Source organism: Leucoraja erinacea, chromosome 8 (assembly GCF_028641065.1).
Source record: "Leucoraja erinacea ecotype New England chromosome 8, Leri_hhj_1, whole genome shotgun sequence".
In the NCBI taxonomy this organism is placed as follows: Eukaryota; Metazoa; Chordata; class Chondrichthyes; order Rajiformes; family Rajidae; genus Leucoraja; species Leucoraja erinaceus.
In genome coordinates, this window is record NC_073384.1 from 23,234,165 (window position 1) to 23,253,591 (window position 19,427).

At 43.4% G+C, this 19,427-nt stretch overlaps 1 protein-coding gene across 16 annotated transcripts in view; it reads right to left on the bottom strand.

The window, feature by feature from the left end:
• The window catches only part of hmbox1a (homeobox containing 1a), a 71,192-nt gene that overhangs the window by 12,693 nt on the left and 39,072 nt on the right, over positions 1 to 19,427 (bottom strand). For 5 of the 16 annotated variants that reach the window (XM_055639225.1, XM_055639227.1, XM_055639217.1 and 2 more), the window contains exons 5-9: positions 15,361 to 15,471; positions 12,917 to 13,070; positions 10,807 to 10,889; positions 7,976 to 8,071; positions 6,560 to 6,648 (exon numbers count right to left, since the gene is read on the bottom strand). In XM_055639225.1, coding sequence (XP_055495200.1) covers positions 6,560 to 6,648; positions 7,976 to 8,071; positions 10,807 to 10,889; positions 12,917 to 13,070; positions 15,361 to 15,471 — 533 coding nt within the window. Of the gene's footprint in view, positions 1 to 6,559; positions 6,655 to 7,975; positions 8,072 to 10,806; positions 10,890 to 12,916; positions 13,071 to 15,360; positions 15,472 to 19,427 lie in introns of all 16 variants that reach the window. The other 11 variants (XM_055639222.1, XM_055639226.1, XM_055639216.1 and 8 more) reach the window with 3 other exon arrangements.

Genomic DNA, 19,427 nt, shown 5'->3' on the forward strand with positions numbered 1-19,427 from the left:
TATCAGGAAGATTGCAATGATTTCACTAAGATCTCAACAAAGATCTGTAACATTGAGCAGGAATTTAAACCATGGATCTTAATCATTTATACATCTCTGTACATGAACATTTACCCTATCATAACATTTTGCAATTTATTGTAAATTTTCCAATTTAGAAAATAAATATCAGCAATAAAATAAACTTCATAGTCAAACTTTGCAGTGTACAGTTTGCAAAATATCAGCACCAGAGGACATTGGGCAATGGCGTGGCAAATGAAATGGTCTTGTGTCTGTAGAGTAAGTGTGGGATGCAGTCAGCCAAGAGGCTATCATCCCAATCAGTGGCCATGCTGCATGAATTGTCCCGAGAATTACTGCCTCCTTTGGCAATTTGTAGTTTCCGCAACAACCTCATTGGTTTAATAGGTTTAAGAATTAATCACATATTGGTATCTGTAAACTTTTCAGTCATATCACATAATACTTATTCCACAACATCTCTTGCACAGGTTTCAAATAACAAGGGGACCTGTGGGTGGATTCTATAGGGGACTAGGTTTCACTTCCAGTTTTTAATCTCTCACATAAAATTAAATGGCTGCAGGACAAGGGGGTAGAAAATCATGATGGTCCAACTATACAGTGGGTGGCACAGACTCATGATCTAGCTGCTCTTTGGGTTTTATCTGTTCCCTTATCAGAAGGATATTAATGCATAGCTGGGATTTGTACAAATGTTTTGCAGCTATCATGGATAAATTGTGGCGGCAGAAGATTCAACTAACAAAATATTGTGGTGAAAGTGAAATTATGAGAGTCATAAAACACTAGTTGTGTGTTCAGTTCTGGATTCCGCCATATAGAATGGATGAGACCATTTACTAGAAATGGCCTGAGAAATTTGGACCTTCGATTATATGGGGATGCTGCGGTTTGATCTCCTTAAGTTGAACAAAAGAGGCAGATTTAATAGAAATATTCATGGGTGGTTTTAACAGAATAAAGAAGAAACTGTTTCCAGGGCAGAAGAGTCAATACTCAAGAACACATTTGATTTGAAATACAAAACAAAACACAGAAAACACATTTTCAAATATCCCATGCAATATTGCAGTCTGGGACATGCTACTAAAACATTAGATCATAAATTGCAAAAGAGAGTTTGATATAGATCATTGATAGAGATAGTAGAACCAAAGAAGGCAACTGTGGGGCTAATGCCCTCGTTTGATACGTTACTTTATGATCTGCATCCCAACTTGGATATGGAATATGTACACAGGACTGATGAAGCAGACTTGTTTTGACGTAATGCAACTCCATAGGTTTTAAGGTAGACAAAAATGCTGGAGAAACTCAGTGGGTGAGGCAGCATCTATGGAGCGAAGGAAATAGGCAACGTTTCGGGCCGAAATCCTTAAGATTGTTATGAAAAGAGATAAGTTTGAACATTGTGGAAGATATTAAATTGGAATTAGACAAATTACAATGTTATCAGGCAGGAGCTAGAGAGAGTAAATCGGGAGCGGTTGTTATTTGGTAAGTCTACATCTGACATATTTAAAGGCTAGTTGATTAAAGTTGATTGGATGTCTAAGCAGGTTGTAAATATGGTCAAAAGAAAATGAAGCCTATGCAAGGTTGAAGAAGATGAAATCAGACAGGGCCTTTTGAGGAATATAAAGCAAGTAGGTGAGAACTCAAGCTGACAATTAGAAGCATTAAAACAGGCCATGAAATAGCATTGATGACTCAAATTATATAAAATCAAGGCTTTTTACACGCATTAAAAACAATAGGGTAACCAGGAAGAAGGTATAAAAGAGAGAATTTGTGCTTAGAGTCCAAAGATGTAGGTGAGGTACCAAGTGAGAACTTTACATCTGTATTCACCAAGGAGAAGAACTTGGAGGAGAGTGAGATCAGTTGAAAATACTATGCTATACACCAGGCAGTTTGAGGTGGTGTTGGGGATCTTGAAGAGTATTGAGGTGGATAAATATGCAGGGCATGATGGGATCTATCCTAGGTTATTCAGCGAGGCAAGAGAGAAGATTGCAGGAGCTTTGACGAAGATCTTCTCAACACAGTTGAGATCCTGGAGGATTGGAAAATAGCTAATGTTGTTTCTTTAAGAAATAGGGAGAATCCAGGAAATTATTGGCTAGGAAGCCTTAAGGTAGTCATATGGAAGCTATTGGACAGAATTCAGAATAGGTTTACTCCCATTGGGAAGGGATGGTGTAATTAGGGAGAGTCAGCATTGGCCTTGTACATGGCAGGTCATATCAGACTAACTTGAATACATTTTTTGAGAAGGTGACAAGCAAAATCGATGAGGGTAGGGTGGTGGATGCTGTCTTGGGTTTTTTGCACTAAGAATTTTGCTCTAATATTGTGGTTATTAGTTTATTGAATGTTTTGTTTATTATATCTTATCTATGTGTAGAGCACAAAGCGCTGGACGGCAGGTCGGGCAGCTTCTTTGGATGACACGGAGAGGTGATATTTTGGGTTAGGATCCTTCTTCCGTCTGAAGGCTCTCCAGTTACTAAGTTACTCCAGCGCTTTGTGTCCTATACAGAATTCTAGCATCTCCAGTTCCTTGTGCCTACAATATCTCTGTGCACAGCAGGCCTGTTATGCTGCTGCAAGTAGGAATTTTGTTGTTCCATTGTCGGTAGATATGATAATTAAACACTCTTGACTCTTGGTCTGACTTCACTCTTGTCTATATGGATTTTAATAAAGCACTTGATAAAGTTCCACAGTGCTGGATTAAGTCAACGGGTCAGGTAGCATCTCTAGAACATGGATAGGTGATGTTGTGATTGTGACTGATAGACTGATTGTGTTGGGGGGGGGGGGGGGGGGGGGGGGGGTTGGGGGGGGGGGGGGGGGGGGGAGAAAGAGATAACTGGAAGAGAGGTGGGGGCAGGACAAAGCCTGACAAGTGATAGGTGGATACAGGAATGGGGAGGGGGGATTGATAGTGTAGACCAATCATATTTTGAAGTTTCATAACAGTGTCAATAGTACTTTATACAGATAGGTAGTGGTTTCAATAAAGGCCAGAGATGAAAAGACAGTGTGAGATGAGGATAGAAGAGATATGGTGTGATGCCAGAGGAAGGAATATAGGTGGATGGGGAACGGGGAATGAGAAGGGGAGAAATGGTGCAAATTGAGATGAGGCACAAGGGAAGAGAGGGGGGAAAAGGCGAGGTGGGAGGAGCAGGAGAAGAGTTGTAGGTAGTTGCCTAAAATTGATGAATTCAATATTCATACTATTATCTGTAAGCTACACATGCAGAATATGAGGTGCTGTTCCTCCAGTTTGTGTGTGACCTCACTCTGGCATTGTAGGAGAGCAAAAACGTCAGTGTGAGAAGGGGAATTAAAATGGATAGCAACCAAGAGAACAAGCAGGTATTGCACTCATTTTTTCACCTTCTCCCCATCCACCCTCCATAATTTTTGGGTCAAAGACCCATCATTTATTTATTTGCCTCTGTATTCCACAATTTGAGATTTGTAATAGAAAAGATCACATGTGGTTAAAGTGCACATTGTCAGATTTTATTAAAGGGTATTTTTATACATTTTGGTTTCACCATGTATAAATTACAGCTGTGTTTATACATAGTCCCCCCATTTCAGGACACCATAATGTTTGGGACACATGGCTTCACAGGTGTTTGCAATTGCTCAGGTGTGTTTAAATGCCTCCTTAATGCAGGTATAAGAGAGCTCTCAGCACCTTATCTTTCCATTACCTTTGGAAACTTTTATTGCTGTTTATCAACATGAGGACCAAAGTTGTGCCAATGAAAGTCAAAGAAGCCATTATGAGACTGAGAAACAAGAATAAAACTGTTAGAGACATCAGCCAAACCGTAGGCTTACCAAAATCAACTGTTTGGAACATCATTAAGAGGAAAGAGAGTTCTGGTGAGCTTACTAATCGCAAAGGGACTGGCAGGCCAAGGAAGACCTCCACAGCTGATGACAGAAGAATTCTCTCTATAATAAAGAAAAAAAAAAAAAAAACACCTGTCCGACAGATCAGAAACACTCTTCAGGAGTCAGGTGTGGATTTGTCAATGACCACTGTCCACAGAAGACTTCATAAACAGAAATACAGAGGCTACACTGCAAGATGCAAACCACTGGTTAGCTGCAAAAATAGAATGGCTGGGTTACAGTTTACCAAGAAGTACTTAAAAGAGCTACCACAGTTCTTGTGGACAGATGAGACAAAGATTAACTTATATCAGAATGATGGCAAGAGCTTGGAAGTATGGAAGAGAGAAGGAACTGCCCAAGATCCAAAGCATACCACCTTATCTGTGAAACATGGTGGTGATGTTATGGCCTGGGCATGTATGGCTGCTGAAGGTACTGGCTCACTTATCTTCATTGATGATACAACTGCTAATGGTAGTAGCATAATGAATTCTGAAGTGTATAGACACATCCTATCTGCTCAAGTTCAAACAAATGCTTCAAAACTCATTGGCCGGCGGTTCATTCTACAGCAAGACAATGATCCCAAACATACTGCTAAAGCACCAAAGAAGTTTTTCAAAGCTAAAGAATGATCAATTCTTGCGGCCACGTCAATCACCCGATCTGAACCCAATTGAGCATGCCTTTTATATGCTGAAGAGAAAACTGAAGGGGACTAGCCCCCAAAACAAGCATAAGCTAAAGATGGCTGCAATACAGGCCTGACAGGGCATTACCAGAGATGACACCCAGCAACTGGTGATGGCCATGAATCGCAGACTTAAGGCAGTCATTGCATGCAAAGGATATGCAACAAAATACTAAACATGACTACTTTCATTTACATGACATTTCTGCGTCCCAAACATTATGGTGCCCTGAAATGGGGGGACTATGTATAAATACTGCTGTAATTTCTACATGGTGAAACCAAAATGTATAAAAATGGCCTTTATTTAAATCTGACAACGTGCACTTTAACCACATGTGATTTTTTTTTCTATTACAAATCTCAAATTGTGGAATACGGAGAAAAATAAATAAATGATGGGTCTTTGTCCCAAACATTATGGAGGGCACTGTATATTCCTTCCTCTGGCATCACGTCATACCTCATCTGTCCTAATCTCACATTTTTTGTCTCTTCTTCTCCGACCTCTGTCCAACCAACTACCTATCAAAAAAAACCTTGTCTGTACCTGCATCACTTGCCGGGCTTTGTCCTGCCCCCACTTCTCTTCCAGCTTTCTACCTCCTCCTCCCTCCTCCTCCTCCTCCTCCTCCTCCTCCCCCCCTCACACACACACACAATCAATCTGCAGAAAGGTCACAACCTAATGTCACCTATCCATGTTCTCCAGAGATGCTGCCTGACCCACTGAGTCACTCCACTACTGTATTTTCTTTTGGAAACCTGCATCCGTGTGTTTCCATTCAATAATGGTAGTAGTCCATGGAAGGACGATTCAAAACATTAAGATGCACAGAATTCACAGTGACTTGGTCGTATGGATTCAGAACTGAAATGCTGATAGCAGACAGAGGGTTGGAGTGGAAAGGTGGAGGTCTGTGATCAGTGGAGCTCTGAAGGAATGCATGGTGGTACCTCTGTGTTTAAGATATGAATTGGATCTAAATGTAGATGGGTTGGTTAGTAGGTTTACAGACAAAACTAAGATTCCTGGAATTGCAGAATATGAGGTAGGTTGCCAAAGTAAATCAATTACAGAAATGAACAGAGCAGATGGAGTTTAATCCAAGTAAGTGTGATGTATTGCATTTTGGGAGATTAAATGTAAGGGGGATGTATACAATTAATGCAAGACACTTCAAAGATTGATTTATAGTGGGATCTTGGCATCCAGGTCCATAGCTCCCTAAATGTGGCAACTAAAGTAGAAAGAGTGGTAAGAAGGCATGTGGTATGCTTCCCTTCATTGGTCGGGGCATTGAATACAAGAGTGAAGATTGGGCAGACAGATGGATTGTTCTGAAACATCAGAGATTTAGGGGAGACCTGATGGAAGTACATTAAAAGGGTAAACAGTAAGAAACTCTTTCCCTCGTGGAAATATCAAAGGCTAGAGGTCATAGCTTTAGGGTCAGAGGGACAAAGTTTAAAGGTGTGAGCAGAAGGTTTTTTCTTTTTTTTTTACACACAAACACACACGACGGCTGGAACAGGCTGCCACGGGTTGCGGTGGAGGCAGATACGATAGTGATGTTTAAGAGGCTTTTAAATAAGCATGTGGATATGCAGGGAATGGATGGATATGGATGATGTACAGGAGATGAGATTGGTTTATCGTGGCATCATGTATGACCCAGACATTGTGGGCCAAAGGGCCTGTTCTTGTGCTGTACTATTCTGTTTTATGCAGTTTCTTTGATAAAGGAGCCCACTGCAGGTTCTTGTCGTGTGAGATACAACAGGGTTAGCAGAAGCTGCGCCCCTGTACGTCAAGATCTTAGTGTGATGAGAAGATTATTTAAGGAAAGAGTGCAGAAAGCTGAAAAAATACCCAAACTCTCGACAAGCTAACAGAATACAAGTAACAACCTCTACCTGCTCCATGAAATCACTTCCATCGATATCGTCGCTATTGGAATGTCCACCTGGGCTCTGTACATCAATACCATGGGTTTCTAGGATTGCTGCTTCTTTGAAAAAGCAAAATTTCCATAAGAAAATATCACTACACAAAACAGCAACGTGCTTAGAAGCCAGAACAGCTTCTTGGTAGCCCAAAATTACCAGCTACATGTATATGACAGGAGAGGTCAAACACCTGATTGAAAATAAGACAACAGCCACAGCGAAAAGGATGGCGAGTCAAATACCCTTTCCTCCTTCTCCCAATCCTCACAAAGCATGCAGGCTATTGATATGCATGCACTGGCTACAATCACTGCCAGGGCTTCTCCCCACAGTCATATCTTTCTTAAGATATGCACTGAGGCATGTGGCCAGTGACCACGCCATTTTCTACCAATTAGTGTGTGCAAAAATCAAAATGCTGGAGGTACTCAGCGAGTCAGGCAGCATCTGTGGAGGGAATGGACAAATTATGTTTCGGGTTGGGATACCTAAGACTGAGTGGTGTAGGGGAAGAAAGCTGGAAAAGCGGTGGTAATAAGCAAGGTGTGGCAAGTGGTAGGATGAAACATTTGAGGGAGGGCGAGTGGCAAAGGCTACAGGTAAACAGGAGACTAAGGGGTGTCAGATAAGGAACGACAAGGAGTGGAAAGTAACTTGGGAGGAAGGGATAATGATGAAAGGGGATAAGGGGGGGGAGGGGAAAGCGGGAGATGAAAGGGAAGTATGGGACTGAGGGATAGGAAATGAGCGTAAGGAGATGGGGCAAGGAATAAGGTTGATTGAAAGCAGTCCAAATGATTTTCACCAGACTCATTCTTTAGTTGTCCTATCAAGAGACTTGACTTCCTTGGTATTTAAAAGATTCTAAGGGGACTTTGCCCCTTTCACGTCAAAGCTATGCCCTCTCGTCTTTAACATTTCCACCCAGGAAGAAAGGCTCTGACTGTCCACCTTATCTATAATTTTATACACTTGTATCAGGTTGACGCTCTGCCTCCGACACTCAGAAAAACCAAACCAAGTTTGCCAACCACTTGTAGCTGATGCTCTCTAATCTTGGCAGCAGTGTGGTATACCTCTCCTGTACCCTCTCAAAAGCTTCCATATCCTTCCTATAATAGGACCAAAATATACATAATACCCCAAAAGCAGCCTAATCAAAGATTTATAAAGTTGCTTCCTGACTCTTATAGTCAATGCCCTGACCCGTGATGGCAAGCATACCATATGCCTTCTTTCCAAATCTATCTACTTGTATTGTGTGCCTTATACCTGGAAGCACATTGTATATCATTCTGCATCATATCAACCATCAGTTGCATGCAAAGATAGTTCATTGCAAGGAGCTCATTCATTAAGCCATACTGTTTCCAGCAACATTACCAATATTTGCTCTCCTCTTGATCTCCTTCCTTCGATTGGCAAACCAGTTGTAGACTTTCAAGGCAGTCACACGTTCAGAATCTGTCAGCTTCCTGCCTACAACAACAACAATAACAAGTGCATTACTTCTGAGTCTCAGTACAGGAGTCACAGAGGGTAGGCGGGCATGACCAGAATGGCACTGCTCAATGGTACCACTGCACAACATGCATCATGCTTATGAGAGTGTTCACGTTGTGGCCCTGTTTCTACCAATCGTTCCACCACCATGCACAAGAAGCGTAAGAAGCAATTGTATGCAGATGCCGAGAAGTGTGTTCAGCTCTGGTTGAACAATCTCTAATCTTGTGATGTGGACTCAATAAGAGTTCACATCACAATAACTATATAACTGTATAATAAAATTTCAAAGTTCAAAACTTTCACAAATTTGAGTAAATAAAGCCAAAATTTGACAAATAGCAAATCGACAATGAAAGTTGTGCAATTTACAATAATCAGCTGAAATACCATAAACTGTAAGTCAAATCCACTGTTTATGTTGCGTTGCATAACTATGTAATATTAAATCACCTTGTAAGTTCAAATAATACTTAGCTTAACTGTTGTGCTGTGCCGTGGTTTCCTGACAAACAGCTACTCATTAATATCAATCGCCCTGATTATCTCTCTTCAGCATCAACCAACAGGTGAAAAAAACTTGTCTGTTTTTTTCTCTGGGCACTGAGAACCCAATGCAATGCCAGCACTTAAGTGGGCAAGTATAGTAATTCAATAATGGAGTGGTTGGGTACCAAAAAAAGTGAATTCTCCACATAAATCCATCGTCTCCGATGCCAATGTCTTTGCATGGACCCGGTGTTATTGATAGATTAAAGACGGGTGTGCATTAGTATCTTTTGTGGCCTTAGGATATCCTCAACTATTTTACAGCCACTGAGGTGCATACATTATTTCATGGGGAAGTGCAGTGCCCTCCATAATATTTGGGACAAAGACCCATCATTTATTTATTTGCCTCTGTACTCCACAATGAGATTTGTAATAGAAAGAATCACATGTGGTTAAAGTGCACATTGTCAGGTTTGATACATTTTGGTTTCATCATGTAGAAATTATAGCTGTGTTCATACATAGTACCCCCATTTCAGGCACCATAATGTTTGGGACACATGGCTTCACTGGTGTTTGTAATTGCTCAGGTGTGTTTAATTGCCTCCTTAATGCAGGTAGAAGAGAGCTCTCAGCACCTAGTCTTTCCTCCAGTCTTTCCATCACCTTTGGAAACTTTTATTGCTGTTTATCAACATGAGGACCAAAGTTGTGCCAATGAAAGTCAAAAAAGCCATTATGAGACAGAAACAAGAATAAAACTGTTCGATACATCAGCCAAACCTTAGGCTTATCAAAATCAACTGTTTGGAACATCATTAAGAAGAAAGAGAACACTGGTGAGCTTACTAATAGCAAAGGGACTGGCAGGCCAAGGAAGACCTTCACAGCTGATAACAGAAGAATTCTCTCTGTTATAAAGAAAACAACGCAAACAACTGTCCGACAGATCAGAAACACTCTTCAGGAGTCAGGTGTGGATTTGTCAATGACCACTGTCCACAGTAGACACCATGAACAGAAATACAGAGGCTACACTGCAAGATGCAAACCACTGGTTAGCCACAAAAATAGGATGGCTAGGTTACAGTTTGCCAAGAGCAACCACAGTTCTGGAAAAAGGTCTTGTGAACAGATGAGACAAAGATTAACATATCAGAGTGATGGCAAGAGCAAAGTATGGAGGAAGAAGGAACTGCACAAGATCCAAAACATACCACCTCATCTGTGAAACACAGTGGTGGGGGTGTTATGGCCTGGGCATGTATGGCTGCTGATGGTACTGGCTCACTTATCTTCATTGATGATACAACTGCTGATGGTAGTAGCATAATGAATTTTGAAGTGTATAGACACGTCCTATCTGTTCAAGTCCAAACAAATGCCCCAAAACTCATTGGCCGGCGGTTCATTCTACAGCAAGACAATGATCCCAAACATACTGCTAAAGCCACAAAGGAGCTTTTCAAAGCTAAAAAATTGTCAATTCTTTAGTGGCCAAGTCAATCACCCGATCTGAACCCATTTTGGGCATGCATTTTATATGCTGAAGAGAAAACTGAAGGGGATTAGCCCCTTAAACAAATATAAGCTAAAGCTGTCTGCACTACAGGCCTGGCAGAGCATCACCAGAGAAGACACCCAGCAACTGGTGATGTCCATGAATCGCAGACTTCAAGCAATCATTGCATGCAAAGGATATGCAACAAAATATTTAACATGACTACTTACATTTACATGACATTGCTGTGTCCCAAACATTATGGTGCCCTGAAATGGGGGGGGACTATGTATAAACACAGCTGTAATTTCTACATGGTGAAATCAAAATGTATAAAAACACCCTTTAATAAAATCTGACAATGTGCACTTTAACCACATGTGATTTATTTTGTATTACAAATCTCATATTGTGTAGTAGAGGCAAATAAATAAATGACGGGTCTTTGTCCCAAACATTATGGAGGGCACTGTAGCAGGCCCTTCTTTGCAATATTGTTTTGGGATTGTTAATTTTCATGTGAATAGACAGACAGGACTTCTATTTAACACATCAGAAGGACACTGCCTGCACCTGGACATTACTTTGTCTCTAAAGTGAGCCCTGAGCATATGGACCTGCAACCTTCTGACAGTGGGCCAAGAATGCTACCTGTTAAGCCATGCCAATTTCTATTTCTAAGGTATAAATGTTTTATCTTTTGAACACAACTCTTTACCTGGCTTCTGGATGACTGCATTGCAGGCATTTGAAATCTCCTCTCTCTTGGCTTCATCAGGGTACTGGTTTTCATTGAAGTAACTGCAATTAAGAAACAGGTTACAAATTTTATAAATGCAACAGATAGAATGGAAAACTAAACCAATTGGCTGTAAGTAATCAATTACATCATTGTGAATTTAAATTTGCAGATTAAATGTGGGAAGAGCTTGAAAATTAATTGACATTCCTGGCTTTCATAACCTACGTTGCACGTATTGCATTCACTGTGGCCAGTCTGGCTCCTTGCAAGATTCTGAAGGGGAACATCACAAGAGCACAGGGGATTAAGGAGCATAACTGAGAAAAAGGCAAAAAAAAGATAGCACTGACAGATAAAATTAAGGAGAATCCATATATTATTTTATAATATATTAAAGCAAAAAGGGTAATTGTACATAGAATAGGGCCACTCAGAAACCACGTGTGATTTTTTTTTGTTCGTGATGACTAGACAGTTTGGATCTTCATATTACAGTTGAGATGTTGAATGTCCTAAAATGCATAAAACTAGATAAATTGGCAGGACTTGATCAGACATATCCAACTACACTGGACAGTTAGTGAAGAAATTGTAGGATCCTGGCTGAGGCACGTGAATCAACATAAGACAAGGATGAAGGTAGACAAAAATGCTGGAGAAACTCAGTGGGTGAGGCAGCATCTATGGAGCGAAGGAATAGGTGACCTTTCTTCAGACTGATGTCGGGGGGGGGGGCAGGAAAAAGAAAGGAAGAGGCGTAGACAGTAGGCTGTGGGTGAGCTGGGAATGGGAGGGGAAGGAGGGAGAAAGCAAGTACTACCTGAAATTGGAGAAGCCAATGTTATAACCGCTGGGGTGTCAACTCTCCAAGGGAAATATGAGGTGCTGTTCCTCCAATTTGCAGTGGGCCTCACTCTGGCCATGGAGGAGGCCCAGGACAGAAAGGTCGGATTTGGAATGGGGAGGGGAGTTGAAGTGCTGAGCCACCGGGAGATCAGGTTGGTTATTGCGAACTGAGCGGAGGCGCCCGGTGGCTCAGTACTTCAACTCCCCCTCCCATTCCGAATCCAACCTTTCTGTCCTGGGCCTATTATGTTCAAATTTGATCATCCTGCCATGAAATAGGCCATTCAAGTCGAAAGAGTGCAAAGATGATTTACGAGGATTTTGCCAGGACTCGAGAGTAAGCGGGAAAGATAAGGCAGGGTGGGGCTTTATTTATTGTAGTGTAAGAACTACAGTACATAGGTTTAAGGTGGCAAGGGAAAACTTTAATAACAACCTAAGGTGCACTCCTTCACACTGAGGGTGATGGGTTTATGAATCAAGCTGCCAGAAGTAGTTGAGAGAGATACAATGGAACATTTAAAAGACATTTGGACAGGTGTACACATAGAAAAGAAGAGGGATATGGGCCCAGCATGAGGAATGGCAGGATGGGGGATGGATATACAGCTTGAATGGTATGGACGAGCTGGGGTGAAGAGCTCATGTGCATGCTGTATAAATCTATGGCTCTAATAAAAGCCTCTATGTTATATCATAGCACAAAAAGAAAAATAAGGCCCCTCAACCTCCCACCATGCCATTGAATATCACGGCTCAAGGTCAATTACACTCTCCTTCTCATAGCCATCATTTCCCATAATACCCAATAATCGCAGTCTTGACTTTACTTGGTACTAAACAGCAACTAATCTAAGCGGATAACATTCCATCCTGATATTGTGGCCCATTCGTTCAGGTTTTAGGCCAAGCGGAACTGCTGCATCTCCCTTGAAGGCTATTTTTTAGATTTGTACATTGCAGGCAGACAGTTTCTGCATTTCTCCTGACTAAATCCTTGGCCCACTCAGCCTACAGAAGCACCTGACAGCAGAATTCGAGCTCTTTACAGAAATTGGGCAAGTCTAATGACTTGGATTCATCTTTCGATATCCAATCTCCACCTCACTGCAAAGTACACTTCCATGGATGTGCATTAATGCAACATCTTCAAAGAACAGCTACAAGAAAGAATGCAAAGAGCTCAGGTGGAAGGGGCAGGGGAGGGGGGGGGGGGGAGGTGTGTGCTTTAAGCAGGTACCTTTCCATCACAGTGAGACATTCCTTGCGCCAGGTGAAGCGACTACCCCTGCGGAGTCGGAAGTTCCCTGGTGTGGTGACGTTGGCTGGTGCCGACTGCTTCCACTCCAGGTCTTCTGTGGTGGAAGAGGCAGGTCTCATGTTTAAGGTAGCTCCTCCAAAAATAAAAGACAGCCACTTAATGATCATAATGTATGATCCAAAGAGGAAGGTTATGAAGACAAAAGAGACAGCAGTTGCTGGAATCTAGAGCAAAGAAACCGAATGCTGGAAGAACTCCATGGATCGTAACATCTATAGAGGCAAACGGTGTACGTTGATGTTTCGGGTGGAGAGTGTGTGGGAGTGGAACACATGGGATGGGAATTTGTTCTCCTGAGTTCCAAGTTCTCCTCCCACACCCACTCATCTGTTCACCTAGTTATTTTCTCCCTTTGCTCATCTATCCCACCCCCCAACCCACCCATGCCTTATTTCCTCCCCTGTTTGGTTCCACTAATCACCCATCAGTCCCTGTCTCAGCGCCTTTCGAACTGCTACACACTGGGAATTTTGCCAGTTCCCTCAGTCCCAGTGTAGTATCTTGACCCAAAACAGCAACTTACACAGATGCTGATTGACCCGCTGAGTTCCTCTCACATTCTGTTTTTTGTTGGAGGAGGGTTATTTCTGTTTCATTTGCCAGCAGCAATTCTCACCTTCTGACTGGTTGCAAGTTTGAAGATAGCTTCAAATAATCATGACATTTATATTTCTTCTGCATAAAAGTATTGAATTGACCCTCACTAGAGCAACATTTGAAACATTACTACCACCTTGTTTTGGGCTTAAGACCAACTTCTTCCCATTAAACATTTCCAGCCCCAACTCTCACACTCCCTGGCATCACAATTAGAACACTTCCTCTCCCTCAGTCTCATATCTTGCAAACCATACACAGTTCTAGAATGCAAGTTCCTTGTTACCTGGTTACAAATCTAGGTAAAAATTGCCTTTTCTCCTGGTCTTCGTGGTTTTCCGTACAGCCTGCCTTAGTCCTGTCATCTCAGTCCCACCATAATGAACAGTGGCAATAAAATACGAACAGCTAAACTATAGTTACATTTCCATCCTGATGTGTGATTGTGTTTACCATCGGGAACTGTAGCCGTGTCAGAAATCTGTACTGCTCTTAGTACCATCAATAGTCAATTCATTCTGCATTCAAATGTCCATTGTATTTCAATCACACCATTGTTGGATGAATAACGGGTAAAGGTGAAACGAGAATGATATACAGGAGAAGATAATTTGATTGCATGCAGCCAGGATAAAAATTTTGTTCTCAATTTAGCAAGACCAAAAGAGCCGATTATTGACTTTGTGGGGGGCATGAATAAATGAATGATACTTATTGTCACATGCACCTAGGTATAGTGAAATGCTTTGTTTTGCATACAACCTAGGCAGTACACAAGTGTAACCACGTTTTAGCACTGGCAAAGTTACAACCATACTGAACAGTCCTGTCTACGCCCCACCCCCGCAGGGTCCCCTCATTGTTCTCGGCAGTCCACCTCGCTCTTGGTCCCCCCTTAATCTCAGCGGCGTGGTTCCTGTCGATGCCGGTAGCTCGGGGCCAATTCGGAGTCCACGGGGGGCGAGCCAGGCCAACAGGCGAATCCTTCATCATATAGAAGCGGCGGGCCAGCCAAGCCTGCCATGAATCCATCATCGTCAGTGGGATGACAGTGGAGAGAGTCAACAACTTCAATGTCCTGGGCAGGTATATCTCTGAAATCTATCCTGGGCCCTTGGTTCAATCATAAGGAAAGTTCAGCAACACTTTGAGAGGTTTTGGTATGTCATCAAATACTGTATCAAACTTCTTCAGTGTACAATATTGATTGGTTGTATCAAGGCCTTGTTTGGTGCTCTGGAACTAAGGAGACTGCAGAAAATGGTAGACGTTGTCTAGTTCATCACAAGTACTGAACCTTCCATCATCGAAGGGATCTACAGGAGATGCTGCCTCAAAAAAGCAACTAATATTACAATAGACACACACCACCGTGACCACAATCTCATCTCATCTCATCATTACCATTGGGAAGAAGGTACACAAGCCTGAAAAACCTCCAGGTTCAAGAACTGCTTCTGCCTGTCAACTATCAGGTTGTTGAACACTAACCACTACTTCAGCAACTATGATTTACTTTGGATTTTGATTTGGTTGGCCTGGTTATCTAATATTATTAATTATAAATTAGTTGTATTATTGATTATTGCATATTTATTTCTGTTATTAGTGCAGCAAGTATGAATTTCATTGTTCGGTAAACATATGACCATTAAATACTCTTGATTCATTTGATACCTTAACTCTCAAATCACATCTAGACACCAGTTCACATAAAAGTTTTAAAATTATTTTGAGTGCTAACTAAAACGGGAATTATCCAATACCTGGACTCGTCTTCTCCAGAAGGTACCATTTGTACAGCGTCCGCTTCTTGGGCTCACTCATATCTAGTCCCTGCTGTAAGAGCCATTGGGAAATGAAGCTTCGGCTCATCCCTGAAACCATACAAAAAGCTTTCACAATTAATGTTCAAATGCCCACTGCAGTCGTCTCTCCCAATATCAATTCTTGCCCAGGACTAGTCCCATTGGATCCAGTGACAGATCTCTAGTGCCTTCCCACAAATTATGCTACCTCCACTGTGCAGGCTCCAGTTTTTGCAAGCCTTCAGCAGCGGCACTGTAGTCAAAGTCGATTCTGAATTGCCCAACACCTACACACTTCCCAGATGGTCATGGGAACTGGATAAGAGAGGGAGAGGGGAGAGAGAGGGAGGGGAGAGGGAGAGGGAGAGGGGGGAGAGGGAGAGGGAGAGGGAGAGGGAGAGGGAGAGGGGAGGGAGAGGGGAGGGGGAGGGGAGGGGAGGGAGAGGGGGAGGAGGGGGGGGGGGGGGGAGGGGGAGGGGGGGAGAGGGAGGGAGGGAGGGGTGGGGGGGGGGTGGAGGGGGAGGGGGAGGGGGAGGGGGAGAGGAGGGTGAGGGGGAGGGGGGGGGAGAGGGAGAGCAAGGATCAAATGCATTATTTCCACAGCATGGTTGCTGGTTCTAAATTGCAGCCACTGAAAAACAGCATGTTAATTAAATAAATTATAACTGTAACAGGACAGTTATCAGATCTGGAAACAACTAGTAGGAATGTTTTTTTTTGGAGGGTTAATGAGTAGGTCAAAATAGGAGTTTTTTTAATACGTTATTTAGGTGGACTTTTCTATTTTTGACAACATTGGTAATAATAATGGTAGGGTTAAGCTATTCCCTGTCATAACTTGAAAAATGTAGGCCTATGTGAGAAGTTAATGGTGTGTAAAGCAATAATTAGTTTCCTTTGTTTACAGCTTGATAGATTACTATATATAGTATTGTTCACATCAAAGTGTGAAAATGAATGTTCAATCTTTATTCAGTACTGTGCAATATTAAAATAATTTTCTTTCATGTCTTGGTTTGCAGCGAGTCTTAAATGTATGGTTTGTTCAGCCAATTTGATGGCATCAACACTTTCTTTGCACCATAAACCCTTCCTAAATTCTCATCCTGCAAATGATCTTTCCATTTTGCTCTTTGACCACAACAACCCTCATTTGCACTTTCTGCATCTTTAAACTCGTTTTGTCTCAACCCCATTCCATTTCTGAAAGGAGATTCACCAAAAGCACAAATACTCTCTTCTCTGCATTTATGCTACCTGAATTTCCAATACAGGTGCACAACCTTTTATCCGACGATCCAAATAACGAAAACCTCCGAATAGCGACATTTTTTTCGGTCCTTGAAGAAAGGTCCTTGAAAACGTTCACCGAGGGCGGCCCGCAGAGGTGACAGCGGAACCTCCGGTCGGTCCTCGAAGAAAGGGGAACTAAATCCCCATTCATAAAAGAGAAGGTGAGGGTATACTGCGCGGGAGGGTTAATAATTGACAATCTGCTGCTACCTGCCCGCTGAGTTAAAAAGTTGGGGCAAGTCACGATACACAGTGTATCGTGGTCTTGGTGGGAACTTTTTAAGTCAGCGTGCAGGAGCAGCAGATTGTCGCTCCCTTCAGAAATCTTTTAGGACCGAGATTCCCGAAACTCCCTCTCCCCCTCCGCCAATGAGTGCAAGACCGCCATCAGTGTGTGTGCCCCATCCCTTCTCCAGCTCCCACCTCATTGCACCGGCGTGGGGGCTTTGCACCGTCTTTCTCGGCGATGGCAGCCAGCAGGTCAGTCTCACCGGAGACGTCAGGACCGCCCACAGCAAGCAGGAGAACCCAGAGACCCACAGCCAACAGCAGCCCAGCCCAGCCCCGCTCCAACTACAGAGGAACATGGGTTCGATGACGGGGCGCTATCGGTTCGTCGTAGGGGCCCATCGGGGAGCGGGAGTTAGATGTCTCCGGCCCTTGCTATCCTAAACTGTACCGCCCTTGCAGGAGAGTGGGGGGTTTGCAGTTGCAGAGAGGGGGAAGGCAGGTACAGTTCCCAGTCTCAGCTCCAGTCCAGGGGGGTGGCCGGATGACGTCAGCCAACGGGCAGCGACCCCCGGCCCAAGTGGCGGGATCGCAGAGAACACAGCAGCTCCAGCCCAGCCCCGCTCCAACTCCGCCTAGGGGCAGACGCTGATGGTGTGCAAGGTACGAATTGTTCTTTGCAACTCGGGCTGTGGGTTTTTTTGTTTAGCCCATCGGGGAGAGGATTCCTTGGGTTGGATTAGGTGGTGTTGATCGCCCCCTGTGGGACAGGGGGGGGGTGGGCAATCACTTCCAAGTTCTGCCCACACACAGGGCTCTCCTCTGCATTTCATCTCTGCCTACATTGAAGGGGAACTCGCGACGAGTAACTGCCGAGATCAAGGCGCAAACTTTTTGCCGAGTACCATGAGCCCCATTAAAATCTACTTCCCCCGACAAATTCTGAGCTGAGGCTGTCGGATAAAATGGCGTACTTACAAAATTCTTAAGGGGCGGACTGCAGGAACCTGTTTCTGATGTTGGGGAAGTCCAGAACAAGGATCTCCGTTTAAGAGGGGGTAGAGCCAGCCATATTTAGAGAGAGAGGTGGAATCTCTGGAATTCTCTGCCGCCTTCGTGGCTATATTTAAGAGGGAGTTAGATGTGGCCCTTGTGGCGTAAGGGGGTCAGGGGGGTATGGAGAGAAGGCAGGTACGGGATACTGATTTGGATGATCAGCCTTGATCACAGAGGCTACCGGCTGGAAGGGCTCCCGTGTTGATGGACCGGCTCCCGGCTGGAAGGTGCTCCCGTGAGGGCGGCCTGGGTCCCGGCTGGAAGGCGCTTCCGTGGGGGCTGAGACGCTGCCGTGTGGGCGGCCCGGTGCAGGGCTGAGATGGTGCTCCGGTGGCTGAGGCGGCGTTCTGGCGGCAGCGACCTGAATCCGGGGCTGGCCGCGGGCCAGTGGACGACATCGTCGGGAGCTCGCGGGTCACAGGCTGGTGCCTGTTTTCCGGAGCTCCCGTGGGAACAGCTGCGTCCACTGGACTGGAGGGCGGCAGCTTCGACCACCCCCGGGCTGCGGAGCTTGAACCGCGGGACTGACTTACCATTGCCCGGGGGGTATCGCCTCAGCGCAGAGGGAGAAGAGACAGTAACTCTAAGACTTTTGCCTCCATCACAGTGAGGGGGTGCTTGTTGAACTCACTGTGGTGGATGTTAATTTGTGTTTATTGTGTGTTGTTATTATTGCATGTATGGCTGCAGGCAACAACATTTCGTTCAGACCAAAAGGTCTGAATGACAAATAAAGGATTCAAATTCAAAATTCAAATTCAAAATCATATTGAATGGCGGTGAAGGCTCGAAGGACCGAATGGCCTACTCCTGCACCTATTTTCTATGTTTCACTTTATATTTCCTACATTTATTCTGTTCTCCTCCCTCCCTTAAATTATAGCCATTGAGCACAGTTATGATATACATAAATGTAGGACCATTTATTAATTCAGCATTGCATTGCTGTTTTCTACCTGGTACTAGATCATAGCTCTGAGTTCTCAGATCACTATCCACCCATTTAAATCCCCATTAAACAATCACTGCAATCAAACTTGCTACATACTGTCTGCAGTTGGCAGGATATCGCTCAATAATACAGTATCTCCATTCTTGGTTATAAGATATCATGGGTATTGAAATCAAATTATGTCAATCCATCCTTTTGCTTATCAAGATCAAGAAAGTTCAATCAGAATAAAACATGCTGTGAATTTATGCTCTTAGCTTGGATAAGGAAAATGATTACATTGTTAAACTAAGGCAATGACTGTATAGAAGTAAGGCAAAGTTAAAAGCACTGTGCTATAAAGGAAGAATGGTCTGGCTAATCCTAGTAATCATATCATCTCACAATCATCACATTTTTGGGGTACAAGAACTGAGCTGAAATCTCTTGTCACAGACAAAATGAGGAAACTAATCAGCAACATAACTATTAAGCAATTAAGCAAGAGATGACCAAG